General features: G+C 42.7%; 1 protein-coding gene across 2 annotated transcripts in view; it reads left to right on the forward strand.

Annotated features, from left to right (window-relative positions):
* The first annotated feature begins 892 nt into the window (after window positions 1-892).
* The window catches only part of LOC141092602 (transient receptor potential cation channel subfamily V member 6-like), a 98723-nt gene continuing 80603 nt past the window's right edge, over window positions 893-19012 (forward strand). For both annotated transcript variants that reach the window (XM_073578930.1, XM_073578931.1), the window contains exon 1: window positions 893-1003. In XM_073578930.1, the coding sequence (XP_073435031.1) occupies window positions 894-1003 (110 nt within the window). In that variant the 5' untranslated portion in view covers window position 893. The remainder of the gene's footprint in view (window positions 1004-19012) is intronic.

Raw genomic sequence — 19012 nt, forward strand, 5'->3', positions numbered from 1 at the left:
CGAGCATGCTCAGGAAAACCCGAGCAACAAGTATACTCGCTCATCACTAGAACAGAACTTAAGAACTCTATAGCGCCACTTGTCCGCGCAATGTTTAGAGTGGCATATTCATAGTACACTACTGCGCCTGTGCGGCAGTCCATAATTATAGCCTACATTGCTCAGACTTCAATCTCACTGAAATGTCGCAATTCGCTATGGGCCTTTCAATATTTTTGTATTTTTCTATTTTGGAATGCTGCCTCTATTTTTTGTATATATTGGAGGACTGGTCGCACCTGGGAGGCTTTGCACCCTATTATTTGTCTATTGCTGGTGCTGCATCAATCTTTTTATTTTAGATGGATAGATAGATGGATAGACAGACAGACAGATAGATAATAGATAGATGATGGATGTTACAGTTGAACTACCAGTACTTTGCTCATCGTTTTGTTATTCCCCATTTCTACTTCTCATGAACACTTGACTTTCAGTTGTGATTGTCACATTGCTGTTTATGTGAATTCTCATGGCAATCACATCCAGATACATCTAGAATATGTGTTTCGAGGCGCTGTCTTCTAGGAACTTAGTACAGAAGGGGACATCAGAAGCTGGCTGAGGGCCATATTGCACTCTTATCTTGTGGCATCACACAACCTGTTCTCTTATGAATCACTTTATTTTGATAATTGTTTTACAGTCAGGCCGTCAGCTCCAGCATTGATCTGTATGTGATCTGAACACCACAGTGATGGTGAAATACGACAACTACTGCACATCTGTTTACTGTATACACCTTGCAGAAAGGCCGCAGGACATGTTGTTAGATGACACAAAGAATCCCTTTTGGACATGTTGAGTCTGTTAAGTCAGAGAAGAACATATTTCTTTATGGGAAAACCTGAGATATGAAAAGAGATCAATGTCGGAACATCTGGTCTGCATATACAGTTGGCAAAATGACTTCTGGAAAGAGTGTAATCAATATTCAGAACTACCAGGACGACAGAAGCAAAGGGTAAGTCCTAAATATATTATGTATTTTCTGCTGCAAAACCCAAGCACTATAGGCAAAGTCCGAAATGAAGTGTTAACTAATGGCATGCGAAAGCAGGTTGTGGTGAATGGTCATGAAGATGGGACAGTAATATTCAGGATCATATACAAAAACAGATGATGTCAATTTAGGTAGACAAATGGTTAAAAAAGTGCTGCAGAAATATAGGTCTTATCTTTGTAAATTTTTCATCTTTCACCATCAATGTTGTGTTTGTGGGTTTAACTGAAATGACCAGATCTGTAAATCATGCGCCAGCAAACTCTTACATTCAGCACTAATATTGTAGTGCTGCCTACAGCTAGGAGCACCAGGCACACAGGGCAGAAGGGGGACACATCATGTGTGGGAAGATGTGATAGACACCTAACTATATTTTACTCATTTAAATATATTATTCAGTTAAGTATATTACTTGTATTATGCACTAACAGCTACGGCTTATACCCACTCGTCACATTTGCTAGAAAGTATATTTGAGAACTTTAGGGCAGCACGGTGGCTCAGGGGTTGGCAACATAGATAAGCAGCGCTGGGGTCCTGGGTTCAAATCCCTCCAAGGACAACATCTTTATGGCATTTGTATGTCCTCCCTGTGTTTGCATGGGTTTCCCCCTGGTGCTCTAGTTTCCTCCCACACTCAAAGACTTACTGATAAGAAATGTAAATTGTGAGCCACAATGGGGACATTGATGAAGTATGTAAAGTGCTGCACAACACGATGGAGCTATATAAGCAATGCATAATTGATAATAATTATAAAGCTCTGGCAAAAATTAAGAGACCACCACATCAAAACCCTGTCATGGACAGTCCATTCTCCAGACCTAAACCCCATTGAAAACCTCTGGATTGTAATCAAGAGGAAGATGGATAGTCACAAGCCAGCAAACAAGAACTGCTTACATTTTTGCACCAGAAGCAGTGTGAAAGACTGGTGGCAAGCATGCCAAGACGCATGAAAGCTGTTTTTAAAAATCATGGTTATTCCACAAAATATTGTTGTTTCTAAATTATTATGAACTTGTTTTCTTTGCATTATTTGAGGTCTGAAAGCACTGTTTTTTTTAATTTTGATATTTCTCCTTTTCAGAAAAAAAATATATATTGCGTGGAAATTCAGAGACATGTTGTCAGAACTTTGTAGACTAAAAGAACAATTTACATTTTACTCAAAAATATATCTATAAACAGAAAATTCAGACACACTGAACATTTAGAAGTGGTCTCTGAATTTTTGCCAGAGCTGTATGTAAATGCTGCTCTTTATAACAATGCTGTATCTTTATGAATGACTAGCTGAAGAGCCCGGCGCTGCCCGGGCATAGTAACTAACTGTGGTTAGTTATAACAAATTATATATCCTCCATCCCATAGTCCCGTGCCCATATACCCATCATACATATCCACCTTCCCATAGGCCCATGCCCATATACCCTTCACACATCCTTCATCCCATAGGCCCGTGCCCATATACCCATCATACATATCCTCCATCCCATAGTCGAGTGCCCATATACCCATCACACATCCTCCATCCCATAGTCCCATGCCCATATACCTATCATACATATTCGCCATCCCATAGTCCTGTGCCCATATACCCATCATACATATCCGCCATCCCATAGTCCCATGCCCATATGCCCGTCATACATATCCTCCATCCCATAGTCCAGTGCCCATATGCCCATCACACATCCTCCATCCCATAGTCCCGTGCCCATATACCCGTCATACATATCCTCCATCCCATAGTCCAGTGCCCATATACCCATCACACATCCTCCATCCCATAGTCCCGTGCCCATATACCCATCATACATATCCTCCATCCCACAGTCCAGTGCCCATATACCCATCATACATATCCACCATCCCATAGGCCTGTGCCCATATACCCATCATACATATCCTCCATCCCATAGGCCCATGCCCATATACCCATCACACATCCTCCATCCCATAGGCCCGTGCCCATATACCCATCATACATATCCTCCATCCCATAGTCGAGTGCCCATATACCCATCACACATCCTCCATCCCATAGTCCCATGCCCATATACCTATCATACATATTCGCCATCCCATAGTCCCATGCCCATATACCCGTCATACATATCCTCCATCCCATAGTCCAGTGCCCATATGCCCATCACACATCCTCCATCCCATAGTCCCGTGCCCATATACCCGTGATACATATCCTCCATCCCATAGTCCAGTGCCCATAAACCCATCACACATCCTCCATCCCATAGTCCCGTGCCCATATACCCATCATACATATCCTCCATCCCACAGTCCAGTGCCCATATACCCATGACACATCCTCCATCCCATAGTCAACCATTATGAAATCATAATGAGCGGCGGGGCTTGCAACCAATGATGACATCATCGTCGCCATGGCAACCATTGTGACATCATAATGAGGGGCGGGGCTTGACACGCACACACTGTTTCCCCAGTATGTAGATAGGGGCAAAATTGTTTGGTGAATTGGAACGCACGGGGTTAAAATTTCGCCTCACAACATAGCTTAGGATGCTCTTGAGGTCCAGACATGTGACTGTGCCAAATTTTGTGGCTGTAGCTGCGACGGTGCGGATGCCTATCCCGGACATACACACACATACATACACACATACATACACACATACATACATACATACATACACACTTTGAGCTTTATATATTAGATTTTTCACAGTGAACTCCAGCAAACTGAGCACTTACATGTATCTGCTCAATAAAAGTATGTGTTAATTTTTGCAGCCAGAGAATTTTATGTATGTTATGATTGCATCCACACATAAATACTACCTTTAAGGGTAGTCTGACAGCAAATTCTGACAGAATAAGCTAAGCACGTATCATTTTAGAGGATATAACTCTTAATTTGCACCTTTAGGGCAGGTGCAGATGACCATTTTGTCCACATCTGAGAAAGTCGGTCCGATTATGTTAACCCCTTTACTCCCGAGGGTGGTTTGCAAGTTAATGACTGGACCAATTTTTACAATTCTGACCACTGTCCTTTATGAGGTAATAACTCTGGAACGCTTCCATGGATCCTGGTGATTCTGACAATGTTTTCTCGTGACATATTGTACTTCATGATAGTGGTAAAATTTCTTTGATATGACTTGCGTTTATTTGTGAAAAAAATGGAGATTTGGGGAAAATTTCGCAACTTTCCAACTTTAAATTTTCATGTCCTTAAATCACAGAGATATGTCAAATAAAATACTTAATAAGTAACATTTCCCACATGTTTACTTTACATCAGCACAATTTTGGAACCAATTTTTTTTTTTAGGAAGTTATAAGGGTTAAAAGTTAAATAGAGATTTCTCATTTTTACACCTTTTTTTAGGGACCACATCACATTTAAAGTCACTTTGAGGGGTCTATTTGATAGAAAATACTCAAAAGTGACACCATTCTAAAAACTGCACCCCTGAAGGTGCTCAAAACTACATTCAAGAAGTTTATTAACCCTTCAGGTGCCTCACAGGAATTTTGGGAATGTTTAAAAAAAATAAACATTTAACTTTTTTTCACAAAAAATTTACTTCAGATTCAATTTTTTTTATTTTACCAAGAGTAACAGGAGAAATTGGACCCCAAAAGTTGTGCAATTTGTCCTGAGTACGCTGATACCCCACTTGTGGGGGTAAACCACTGTTTGGGCGCATGATAAAGCTCGGAAGGGAAGGAGCGCCAGATTTTACTGTTAGGGTGTGTGCACACGTTGCGGATTGTGCTGCGGATTTTTCCACGCGGATTTTGCAAAATCCACAGGTAAATCTGCAGGTAAAAAGACCTGCATTTTAATTGCAGATTAGCCTGCGGTTTTCCCCTGCGGTTTGACACCTGAACAATGGAGCCGGTGTAAAACCGCTGCGGATTCCGCACAAAGAAGTGACATGCTGCGGAATTGAATTTTCCATAGAAAATAAAGGTACTGTACAACGCAGCAGAAACTGCTGCGGAGCCGCAGGGCCAAATCCGCTGTGGATCCGCAGCAGAATCCGCAACGTGTGCACATACCCTTATGGTTTGCAGGTGCCGTGACCAACTGGGAGAGCCCATGAGGTGCCAAAATAGCAGAACCCCCATAAGTGACACCATTTTATGAACTAAACCTTTCAATGAATTCATCTAGGGGTGCACTGATCATATTGACACCATGGGTGAGTCACAGAATTTTATTCCATTGGGCAGTGAAGACAAAATAACTACATTTCTGAAATCAAAATTTTGTTTTAGCCAAAGATTTTACATTTTCACACAAGAAGTTGGTAAAAATGGAAACAAAATTTGTCCCACAATTTCTACTGAACGTGGCAATACCCCATATGTACATATGTACAGTGCTACTTAGCCATGCGGAGATACACTGGAGGAACGGAGCGCTATATGCCTATTCAATTGAATGGGTCTGTGCACATGTCAGTGTCTTTCCATGGACAGTGTGTCCGTGGGCAAAACACAGTGACATGTCCATTTTTTAATGTCAGCATGGGCTATAAAACGTCCCACACACGTGCATACGTATAACACACATGGATATCATTCATGTGACATGCATCTGCGCTAGGGAATAAGCGCTACAGTAAGCGCTGTTCCCCAGCGCTGGGTACTGAACACGGCTCTCATCATTCTCCCCTGCTCTGCCGGCAATCGGCGCGAGCAGGGGAGGACGATGAGAGTTCGATTTAAGTAATAAAAGAGACAGCAGACGGTCGCTGAAGGGACTATTACTCCCATCAGCCTACCCCTGCTGCTGCTAGTAACAGTAACAGCAGGAGCTGCGGGTGGAGTATTCATCAGCCGGCTCCTGTGCTGTAAATAAATAAATAAATTAACAAAAAAATGGCATGGGTTCCCCTGTATTTTCTATAACCAGCCATCCATTATTTAAATAATAAAAAAAACAGCGTGGGGACCTCTCTATTCTTGATAACCAACCTTGAGGAAGCTGACAGCTGAGAGTTGCAGCCCCCAGCTGTGAGTTTTGCCTAGCTGGTTATAGAAAATACAGGGGAAACCACGCCGCTTTTTAAAAAAATTATTTATTTATAACGCAGGTGGCGGCTGATGAATACCCCATCAGCCGCTTCTGCTGTCACTGTTATTAGCAGCAGCAGGGGTAGGCTGCTGGGAGTAATAGTCCCATCAACCGCCGCTACTGTCTCTTTTATTACTTAAATATAATTCTCATCATTCTACCTTGCTCGCACCGATTGCCGGCAGAGCATGGAAGAATGAGGAGATCCGTGTTCAGCACCCGGCGCCAGGGAACAGCGCTTAGGCCGGGGTCACACTAGAGTGAAATACGGACGAGTGAGAGGCATTAAAACCACGCATTACACACGGACAAATGATTCTCTATGGGTCAGCTCCCAACAGCCGTATATTTCTCGTCCATATTCTACGGTCTGTGCCAATCGCAGCATGCTGCGATTGTCAGCGTACTACGCCCGTAGTACGCCAATGCAAGTCTATGGGTGCGCAAAAAATACGCATTATACATGGACCACATTTGTGACTTGCGAGAAATATGCAGGTCTTTTGGCAGGTGACAGGAAATGGGCCAATCCATCATCAGGAAGCTTAGACATGCTAATTAGCTCAAAAAGCGCTCCAGACATCCAGGAAGTATGCCTCCACGGAGTCATGCAGCATCATAGCACCATATTTCCACAATGTGGAGATGCTTATTTTATTAGTGCAGGAGCGTCCGGAAATCTGGGACCAACGTGATGCCCATTATGCCAACCGGGCAAGAAAGGAGGCGTCATGGAGGCGCATATGTCACCAGATGTTCCACGATTTTGGTGATCGGCCACATGAGGAGCAGCAGCAAAAGAGTAAGTACAACCCAAAAAGTGTTTAAAATCACCTCACATCAAAAAAGGCATTTAGAATCAGAGCCCCCCCCCTTCCTGTGCTTGGCCTTTTTGCCTCATGAGGCGTGTAGATTTTTATGTGATCCATTGTTTTACACTGACATAATTTGGCCCAGGCCACAAGCTCCTCATCCTCCTAGCCAACCAAGTTATTAAATGTAGTTACTTGATCCCTGAACTATTGTGACCCTGTGTATCTGGGCTGGATGCCCCAATTATATATGCCACCCTGGGGGGAAAGCAAACCCTAGAAGGCCACATGCCTAGGCTACTTGTAGCAAATTTGAACTAGCAAATATGTGAAATTTAGAATATTCCCTGTCACATTGCAGTGGAAGATGTGATGAGACGCTGGCACAGCATCCGCGACCAATACAGGCGGAAGCGTCAGCAGCGTGCCAGGAGTGGTGATGCGGGCCACATAAAGAGGAAATATATCTATTATGACCGCCTCTCCTTCCTCGCTCCAATTCTGGATCTGAGACCGTAAGTAGATACCTCACATCACATTACACAGATACTTTACAGGGCCAAAAAAAATGTTTTTAATTTAGGCTCTGTTCTATTTCATAACAGAACTCAGTTCAACCTTACGGAAAGAGAAACTGGCTCAGATACCGAGCCCATCATAGATCCTGGGGCTGTAGCGGAAGAGGTGGCTGGCCCATCTTCTCCCCCTCAAAGAAGCATGGGTGAAGATTCCTCTCCGGAAAACCCAGTGCCTGCACCACAAACCCCACCACCAGCACCACATCCACAAGCAGGACCATCTGCTGCACCATCCGCCATATAGGAGGAGCAGTGCAACATCAGCAGCAGCCCAACTGCCCATATCCAGGGCTCCCCACAGCCTCCTGGACCATCCCGGCGAGGAAGAAGAAGGCGCCAGAACCCTGCCCAAGATACCCGTACCAATGTTGACACAGGGGTACTGAACTATCTGGCTAGAGTCAATAATGATGATGGCGAGGAGGTGTACTCATGCAGCCTGGCCCGTTATCTTCGGGCCCTTTCCTGTGAGGTGAGGCTACGTATTCGAGGATGTTTTCAGATCCTGCTTGATGCAAGCACACACCCAATACCCCATATGAGTTATTTGAATATCTGGAGAGGTGGCAGTTTTCCCCAAGGAATCTGATGCGCCTTAGACACCCCACACACATGCTTGCTCAAGCAGGCTCTGAGGTTCCTCAAATACGTGTGCCTACACCTCACCCCCTTCCTCCGCTACCCAACCTTTGCCACAGCAGCCACATATATCTGCCTCTAGCCAACCTCACCAATATGGCCACTTGTTCCCACCCAGTGTTGGGGCTGGTCCCAACCTGGTTGGGGACGACATGGCTATTTTGGTGGGTATGAGCCACGGGCCCCAACAAGAGGCCCCTATACAATTTCAGTCAGCCCAGTACCCACCACAATCCCAGGAGGCACTATACTACCCACATCATGGGCAACAGTATTCCCCACACAGGGCGATGGCCATGTTGGGCAAAGTAGCCAGCAGCAAACACAGGCTGATCTTCCGCCTTCTCCTCCCCCGACCTACCAAAATTTGTAATGTAGCCATTTTGGTCTTGCATAATGGTTTTGTTGTATTTTTGTTTTTCTAAAAATGTTTTGTTTCCATATTTGCACATCTGCAAAAAGGCCACTTTGGGCCATTGCCACATTTATCATATGGCAATAATATGTTTTTCAAAACAAAAAAAATAAGGCAAAAGTAAACATTTGTCTACTACATTTTATGTCTCTGTCTCAATTATAAAAAAAGGTGTCAGCATATTATACGCTTACCAAGGCAATTAAACAGTCAGAGAATCATAAGGCCTTGAAATATATATATTTACACAGACAGAAATAAAAAATTTATAACATAGACACAGCATGCTCTTGCCAAGAAGTTTCCCCCTCTGGTGACATAAAGTCATTTGTGAAAATATCACGCACTTTGAGCCCAGAGAGCGGTCTACATTGAGGGTTGATATGTGGTCTCGCCCTACGCACATTGTCCGACCCACGCACAACACCAGCAGAGGAGGAACAATCTTGTATCCTGGTGAAGTTATGAAGAACGACACATGCTTTTATAACTTCTCTAACATTTTGTTCACTCAGCTGAATGGCAGACTGTAGGACCCTCCATTTGGCACAAAGAATGCCAAAGGAACACTCCACCAGTCGACGAGCACGCGATAAGCGCAAGTTAAAAATTCTGCGCCAGTGGTCCAGGTTGCGCCAGGGATATGACCTCATGAAATTGCGCGTTAACTGAAACGCCTCATCTGCCACAAGGACATAAGGGACTGATTCTTGAGTGGAGCCTGGTAGCTGGCGTGGTGGGGTTAGATCCAACTGGTTGGTGCCTAACCGCCGACCCATAATGGAAGTATTGAAGACTCTAGAGTCTCCTGTCCTTCCATAGGCCCCAATGTCAACAATTATAAACTTGTATTGAGGGTCGGCCAGAGCCAACAATACAACAGAAAAGTATTGCTTATAATTGAAGAATTGGGAGCCAGAGTTCGGCGGCTTACGCACCCGGATATGTTTGCCATCAAGGGCCCCAATACAATTAGGAAACTGGCATTCCTCCTCAAAGTCCCTTGATATCCTCAACCAGTCTTCCATCCTGGGCTCGGGCATGATGAGTTGATGTTGTCTTGACCATATTTCACTACATGTCGACCTGACTATGCCAGAAATGGTAGATCTTCCAATGAGAAACTCATGGTGGAGGGCGGCATAAGACAGGCCAGTAGACAGGAAGATGAAGAACAACCGAAATGGAACATTTTAGAATGCAAAAATAAACCAAACACCAGGTACATACATACCAAACTTTTTATTGTTTCATATCTACTAGCACACATATTTTTGCTCGCACAATGACTACGTGATATTCAGTAAATATTACACATAACATTCTGGTCTGTAAGTTTAAATATATCTGGAATAAGATGAGGGCCAAAAAATTAGTCCAAAAACAAAAACATACTATGGGTAACACATTATGAACATAGAGAATGTGGTTGTGTAGTACATACTGTAATGTGAGTAGATGTCGCTCCTCTGCAGATATAGCTTTGCGCATCCTTGTGTCCTGAAAGGTGATCCCAGGGCGCACTGTGTCCAAGAGGAGATCAAATGTTGCAAGGCTCATGCGACAGTATTGGAAAAATTTTCCGGATGATTCCACAGAGAAGAATAGAGGCAGTGAAAATGACCTCTTGTGACTCGTTGCCTCAAAAGTGGATGGACCCACATGCGTCTCCTCCTCCGCGGATCCACTATCACTGGGTATGGGTGACCAAAGCAGCGTGACAAAAGCCAATTGAAGAGAACCTGCTCAGTTGTGTTGAAACTCAGACTGTCTGCCATGTTGCAGATACAACACCAACACACCTAGTCAAGGCAAGGTCACAAATGGACAGAATGGAGGCAGCCACCTGTTCCAGAGCTAATCAATAGGCTGTAGGCTAATGACTTAAATACTTAGCAGGCCTCACAACCGTTAAATGTCCATTTTGCAAGCCTGCGAGAAAATCTCGCCATACGGATGCCATACGGATTACATACGGATATGTACATGCGCAAAATACGCGACCACACCTTGCTTAGGGATTACATACGGAGCACTATTTAGGGGTCATTCATCCGTATTATGCATGTAAAATACGGACTGTATTTTGTGTCGGTTAGTGTGACCCCGTCTTTACTGTAATGCTTCTTCCCTGGTGCCAGTCTATGTGGTACTGATGCGGCACACTGTTGCCACACGTGTGTCACACATATTACAAGCACAGACATCTCCAGTACTGAAAATATCAGTACATGTGAAAAATGCCTTATAATGGGTTTTTATGTTTGGCTGCTGTCACACACTAAAAGACGCTTTTTGCTGCAAAAAATAGTTTTTGCATCACATTCACCACATTTTGAGAGCTATAATTTTTCCATACTTTGGCCCACAGTCATGTGAGGTTTTTTGCAGGACGAGTTGACATTTTTATTAGTACAATTTTCGGGCACATGACTTTTTTTGATCGCTTTCTATTCCAAGTTTTGGGAGGCAGAATGAACAAAAACCAGCAATTCATTAATTTCTTTTTTTTTTGGGGGGGGGGTTATGACGTGTGGTAAAATTGATAAGGCAGTTTTATTCTTTGCGTCAGAGATTCATCATTTATATTATTTTTTTATATTTTGATGTTTTATACAATAAAAACTATTTTATATAAAAAAATAATAATTTTTGCGCCGCTATATTCTCAGAGCTATATCTTTTTATTTTTCCGGTGATGGAGCTATATGGCTGCTTGTTTTTTGTGGGACAAGATGACATTTATTTATATATATCTTTTTGATAGCATGTTATTCCACTTTTTGTTCGGCGGTAGGATGATAAAGCATTGTTTTTTGCCTTTTTTATGATGTTTACTAAAGGGGTTAACTAGTGGGATAGTTTTATCGGTCAGGTCATTGCAGACGCGTCAATATCAAATATGTGTGTACTTTTATTGCTTAGATTTTTTTTCATTCAAATATTTATTTAGTGATTGAATATATATTGGTTTTTTATTATTTTTTTAATATTTTTACAATTATTTAAAAAATGTTTAACTTTTTTCTAACTTTTTTACTTTGTCCCACTATGGGACAATAATTCTTTTGCAGGCTGATCGCTTCTATAGCATGCAGATGAAGCAGCATCTGAATGCCATAGAAGCTGTCAACGCTGCGCTGACAGAGACTTGCTGATCATGCACTGCACATGATTAACAAGTTTTATACTGTAGCTCTGGTGACCCGGATGTCATCATGACGACATTGGGTCACCATAGCAACGATTGGGACCCCGCATCACGCCGTGGGGTCTCCGATCCAATGGGCCGGCTGTCAGCCCTGTGCCGGCTTCCAGAATGCTGCGGTCTTGTTACTGCTCCTGGCACTTAGTGCCGGGTGTCAGCTGTCAAAATCAGACACCCGGCGGCGATCGCGGGAGATGACATAATGATCCGTCCATGGTCAAATTGGCGCAGGTCACATGGACGGATCATTAGGTCCGTGTCATGATCTCAGTGTGGGTTTGACTCGCACACGTGGGGTTAATGTCTGGAAACAGTGCTGATGACTGGCATTTCTGGGGTTAAAGGTTGTGATCCCGGTGCAGGCTTACCTGCACACCTGGGGCTATGATTGTGGCCTCTCCCTGGTTCTGGGAGAGGCTTCTTATAGCCTCAGGACGCTCCCATCCCTGTCAGTTATACTCTTGCCCTTGGCATAGTGTGGTGACCCCTGAGTGTGTTTTTGCTGTGTTCTGGTTGCTTGATAATCTGTGTATGACTCGGTCTGTTCTCTGGATATTGCTTTGGATTCTGCTTGGTACCTTCTATGTCTGTTTGGTTTTGACTGCTGCTTGGCCCTGACTATCCGCTCTGTCTCATCCTTGGTACGTTACGGCTTTCTCTGTGTATGAACCCCGTTTTGCCTGACTCTGAGTAATTCTGTATAGTGTCTTTCCATCTCACTAAGCAGGACGCTAAGCCCTGCCCCCTTGCAGTCACATGACCGTAGGTCCCGTGTCTGCTTGCTAAACTTCAGCATCCACAGGTCCTGTGCATCGGTACTTTCTGGCTGTACCTGACCCCGGTACTCCTACAGTGTGGGTGAGTCCCTGCTCAGTGAAGGCTGCACGCCGGCGCTGACAGGATCCTGACACTCAGGACACGCGCACTTGCTCAGTGAGCAAGTACAGTGCGGTGTTCCTGACAGTCCGACATCAGAAAGTGGTTAATCAGAGTGTAATCCAATTTTCTCGGATGTTGATCTTCTCCATTCAGTGTGTTTGTGAAAATTGGATTGCACTGGGATGTCGTTGAGTTCATTAGAGGAAAATTCAGACACGTGCACCACCCAAAGAATAACATAGGGACAAATGCAACCCACCAAAACAACGGAGGCACTTATCTGATTATTACAATCATGTGCACATGCTTAATTTCTGCAGAAACTGAAGTTTAATCAAATTTGCGAATTGATGTATTTGGTGCATTCTTGGTGTGGCCAAAAGGATATGTACAACTTACCACTAAGGATGATTGAACGTGCTAGGTGATACTCGGTTATCACTCAAATATCTGGTTGCTTGGATGTGCTTGTTACTCGGGAAGCATTGGGCGGTGCTCGATTTCAAACTCAAATCCCCATCCCGCATATTTGTGGCATGTCACAGAGCCAGTGGCATTACTGTGATTGGCTGGCCGTGTGACATCATCTGCGATTACAAAAGAACATGCACCGCCAGGCTTAGCACACTGACCCCATTGCACAGCTCTGTGACACTTCACATTGGAGGACGAGAGTGCTTTTCCAGACCTGTGTGTACACAATATAGTGAATCAGAGTCCTGCAGTGTTGATGCTGGTGCTGAAACTGAATCATCATATTAAGAGCCCTTCTAAGGGTTAATCATTTGTTTTGCTGTTTATATCACATACATTCTGCATTTAATCAAGGGAGGGAGAGTTGCCGGGACAGTGGCAGAATACAGTCTGTAGACAGGGATTAGGGTTTTGCAGTCCCTTGAAAAATATATAGCTTTGTGTGAAAAAATTGAATATATTGTGTGATCCATCGAGTATTACTTGCTTTGTGGTACATTTTGGTGATATATAACACTTGAAAAAACTGGTGACTTTTTTCTGGATTAAATTACTCCCTTATCCCTAATCAAAATAATTTTGTGTGTAATTGTGTGTGGGCCATCATTATAAATACACACCTGTACTTTGTATCCCCCCACCTCCTAATAGATTGTAAGCTCACAAGAGCAGGGTCGTCTTATTTTCATCTTATTTTGCTTTAATTATTGTATTGTTAATGTTGTTATTTGTGACTGTTGTGTTTGAAAATATTAAACTGTAAAGCGCTGCAGAATATGTTGGCGCTATATAAATAAAGATTATTATTATAGAGTATTTCGTGCTCTGGAATACATTTTTTGTGATATCTAACACTCCAAAAAAGCATTAAAAAATTTTACTGGGTTAAATTACTCACTCATACAGTATTCCTTGGTCTGGGGTACATTACTGTGGTGCCTAACACTCCAAAAAAGTGTTTAAAAATGTTCTGGGTTAAATTACTTACCCTTAAAGTATTATGTGGTCTGGGGTATATTACTATCTTGTCTATTATTCCAAAAAAGCTTTGAAAAATGTTTCTGGATTCAATTCCTCATCCATACAGTACAGTATTATGTGATATGTGGTACATTTCTTTGGTATATAACACACACAAAAAGTAATATAAAATTATCCTTGCTTGAATTATTTATTCATACAGCATTGCATGCTCTGTGGTGCATACAGTGAGGAAAAAGTTTTTAGTCAGCCACCAATTGTGCAAGTTCTCCCACTTAAAAAGATGAGAGAGGACTCTAATTGTCTTCATAGGTAGACCACAACTATGAGAGTCAAAATGAGAAAATGAGAAAACAAATCCAGAAAATCACCTTGTCTTGGCAAGATTTATTTTGCAAATTATGGTGAAAAATAAGTATTTGGTCAGTAACAAAAGTTCACCTCAATATTTTGTTATATATCATTTGTTGGCAATGACAGAGGTCAAACGTTTTCTGTAAGCCTTCACAAGGTTGGCACACACTGTTGGTGGTATTTTGGCCCATTCCTCCATGCAGGTCTCCTCTAGAGCACTGATGCTTTGGGCCTGTCACTGGGCAACACAGACTTTCAAATCCCTTCAAAGAATTTCTGTGGGATTGAGATCTGGAGACTAGCTAGGCCACTCCAGAACCTTCATATGCTTCTTATGAAGCCACTCCCTTGTTGCCCTGGCAGTGTGCTTGGGATCATTATCATGCTGAAAGACCCATCCACGTTTCATCTTCAATGCCCTTGATGATGGAAGGAGGTTTGCACTCAAATGGCTCCATTCATTCTTTCATGTATATGGATCGTCCTGGTCCCTTTGCAGAGAAACAGCCCCAAAGCATGATGTTGCCACCACCATGCTTCACAGTAGGTATGGTGTTCTTTGGATGCAACTCAGCATTCTGTCTCCTCCAAACATGATGAGTTTTGTTTCTACCAAACAGTTCTACTTTGGTTTCATCAGACCATATGACATTCTCACAATACTCTTCTGGATAATCCAAATGCTCTCTAGCAAACTTCAGATGGGCCTGGACATGTACTGGCTTAAGCAGGGGAACACGTCTGGCACTGCAGGATCTGAGTCCCTGGAGGCGTAGTGTGTTACTGATGGTAGCCTTTTTTATGGTGGTCCCAGTTCTACACAGGTCATTTACTAGGTGCCCCATGTGGTTCTGGGATTTTTGCTCACCATTTTTGTGATCATTTTGACCCCACGGGGTGAGATCTTATGTGGAGCCCCAGATCGAGGGAGATTATCAGAGGTCTTGTATGTCTTCCATTTTCTTATTTTTGCTCCCACAGTTGTTTTCATCACACCAAGGTGCTTGCCTATTGCAAATTCAGTCTTCCCAGGCTGGTGTAGGGCTAAAATTTTATTTCTAGTGTCCTTCGACAGCTCTTTGGTCTTCACCATGGTGGAGTTTGGAGTGTGACTGCTTGAGATTGTGGACAGGTGTCTTTTACACTGATAACAAGTTCAAACAGGTGCCATTACTACAGGTAATGAGTGGAGGACAGATGAGCCTCTTAAAGAACAAGTTATAGGTCTGTGAGAGCCAGAAATCTTGCATGTTAGGTGACCAAATACTTATTTTCCACAATTCCATAATTTGCACAATAAATTTTGCCAAATTAGACAAGGTGATTTTCAGGGTTTGTTTTCTCATTTTGACTCTCATAGTTGTGGTCTACCTATGATGTCAATTACAGGCCTCTCTCATCATTTTATATATATATATATATATATATATATATATATATATATATACAACATAACATAAAACACAGATCAGAAGGTGATGGATAAATGAAATGGATAAATGTCTAACTCATTTAGAAATGATGATGGCAGCAACACATATCAAAAGTTGGGACAGGGTTATCATGAGGTTGGCAAAGCAAGTGGTAAGTGAAAATGTACACTATCATTCAAAAAGTTTAGGGTCACTTAGAAATGTCTTTATTTTTTAAAGAAAAGCACAGTTTTTTCCAATGAAGCTAGCATTAAATGATTCAGATATACACTCTATACATTGTTAATGTGGTAAATGACTATTCTAGCTGCAAACGTCTGGTTTGTAATGCAATATCTTCATAGGTGTATAGAGGCCCATTTCCAACAACCATCACTCCAGTGTTCTTATGTGCAAATTGCCTCTTCAGAGAAAAAGAGGACTTGAACTCTATAGCGCCACCTGTTGGTAGTAGCGATCCTACAATTCACAATCCACCCTTTAACGAGTCTTGCAATATGACTTAGGCCTCTTTCACCCTTCAGTTATTTGCATCAGTTAAAATCCGCCAAAAAGGCAGACAAGAGGATCCGTTGTCAATTGAAGTGAACGGATGGTACAGGATCCGTATTTAGACGGATCCTGAAAGTGAGGAAATTTAAAGGAACCGCTGGCCAGGAAGGAGAGAGAGAGAGAGAGAGAGATCCTCAAAAAAACGGATGCAACGGACGACAATCAGTCAGGATCCTCCAATAATGAAAGTCAATGGGGAAAAAAACGGATCCGCAAAGAAAAATGGCGGATCCGTTTTTTTTCAAAATTGGCGGATCTTGACTGATTGTCAAAAATGGAAGTGTGAAAGAGGCCTTAGGATAAAAGCCAAATCAGAATCTCAATTTTCAGGCGCGTTCCTTGTGGAGAGTGACATGCCAGCTCTGGCTTGTGAAGGTAAGGAAGCTTATTCGCCGTGCAATGCTCCTCTGGGAAAATAATGTGCAAATTGCCTCTCCAGAGAAAAAGAGGACTTGAACTCTCAGTCCAGAGCCTCTCACCTAGCCAAATCAGTTCTCATACTTTGCACTGACGAGAGCCAATAGCTCGAAACACCATGTGGCACAGGTGGCACTATAGAGTTCAAGTCCTCTTTTTCTCTAAAGAGGCAATTTGCATATTATTTTCCCAGAGGAGCATTGCATGGCAAATAAGCCTCCTTACCTTGACAAGCCAGAGCTGGCATGTCACTCTCCACAAGGAGAAACCTTACCCCTTAGACCAGTGTTCTTATGGTACTTTGTGTTTGCTAACTGTGTAAGAAGGCTAAAGGATGGTTAGAATACCCTTGAAAACCCTTGTGCAAGTATGTTAGCACAGCTGAAAACAGTTTGGCTGATTAGAGAAGCTATAAACCTGACCTTCCTTTGAGCTAGTTGAGAATCTGGAGCATTACATGTGTTGGTTCTGCTAAACTCTCAAAATGGCCAGAAAAAAAGAACTTTCATGTGAAACTCGACAGTCTATTCTTGTTCTTAGAAATGAAGGCTATTCCATGCAAGAAATTGCCAAGAAACTGAAGATTTCCTACAACGGTGTTTACTACTCCCTTCAGAGGAGAGCACAAACAGGCTCTAACCAGAGTAGAAAGAGACATGGGAGGCCCTGCTGCACAACTGAGCAACAAGACAAGTACATTAGAGTCTGAAGTTTGAAAAATCGACGCCTCACAGGTCCTCAACTGGCAGCTTCATTAAATAGTACACACAAAACGCCAGTGTCAACGTCTATAGTGAAGAGGCGGCTCCGGGATGCTGACCTTCAGGGCAGAGTGGCAAACAAAAAGCCATATCTCAGACTCTCTAATAGAAGGAAAAAATTAATATGGGCAAAAGAACACAGACATTGGACAGAGGAAGATTGAAAAAAGTGTTAAGGACAGACAAATCCAAGTTTGAGGTGTTTGGATCACATTGAAGAACATTTGTGACATGCAGAACAACTGAAAAGATGCTGGAAGAGTGCCTGACGCCATCTGTCAAGCATGGTGGAGGTAATGTGATGATCTGGGGTTTCTTTGGTGCTGGTAAAGTGGGAGATTTGTACAAGGTAAAAGGGATTTTGCATAAGGAAGACTATTAACTCCATTTTGCAATGCCATGCCATACCCTGTGGACAGCACTTGATTGGAGCCAATTTCATCCTATAACAGGATGACCCAAAGCACACCTCCAAATTATGCAAGAACTATGTAGGGAAGAAGCAGGCAGCTGGTATTCTATCTGTAATGGAGTGGCCAATGCAGTCACCAGATCTCAACCCCATTGAGCTGTTGTAGGAGCAGCTGGCCTGTATGGTACGCAAAAAGTGCCCATCAAGCCAAACTAACTTGTGGGAGGGGCTTACCTCAGCAAATCAACTGCTAGAATGATAAAGGTCTGCAATGCTGTAATTGCTGCAAAGGGACCATTCTTTGATGAAAGCAAAGATTGAGGGACCACACCAACATTCAATATAATATATAGAGGCATGGCCTACTCAATTTAACAGTGGTAACACATAAATACACTGCAAATGACCATGTAATAAACAGCCGGGCACCGAGTCTTTCCACTTGTCTGCGTGCACAAGCACATATTAGGTAATGTAGGACGTATTTACTGTTTATTACATGGTCATTTGCAGTGTATTTATGTGTTACCACTGTTAAATTGAGTAGGCCATGCCTCTATATATTATATTGAATGTTGGTCTCACTTTCTTGTCCTCCCTTCATGGGATACATTGAAGCAGCATGTGTGGACCATAGTGTGTTTGACCTATTTGTGACAAGCTATCAGCTATTATTTTAAATCTGTATTGTTCCTTGCCCTGTGTCCAATAAAGCAATTTTACATTTTGACCTTTATTGTCATCAGGAAGTTGTTTATCTTCCCCCTCCCCCTATGTCAGTTTGACAATTGGTCTCTTTACAGTCCACAGTACTGTGAGTATTATGGGGCAATTTTTTGCTATATTGCTTATATTATGATATTTCCCCCATATGGCAGTTATGCTGGTGTGTGCTACTTTTTTCTTTTATCTTTCCATAACACCCCAGCAGTGCCACAGGCTGATCGCCTCCATGCCACACCATATTGATGCAAA

Source organism: Dendrobates tinctorius, unplaced genomic scaffold (genome assembly GCF_039654945.1).
Source record: "Dendrobates tinctorius isolate UK_male_01 unplaced genomic scaffold, ASM3965494v1 ptg000060l, whole genome shotgun sequence".
Classification (NCBI taxonomy): Eukaryota; Metazoa; Chordata; class Amphibia; order Anura; family Dendrobatidae; genus Dendrobates; species Dendrobates tinctorius.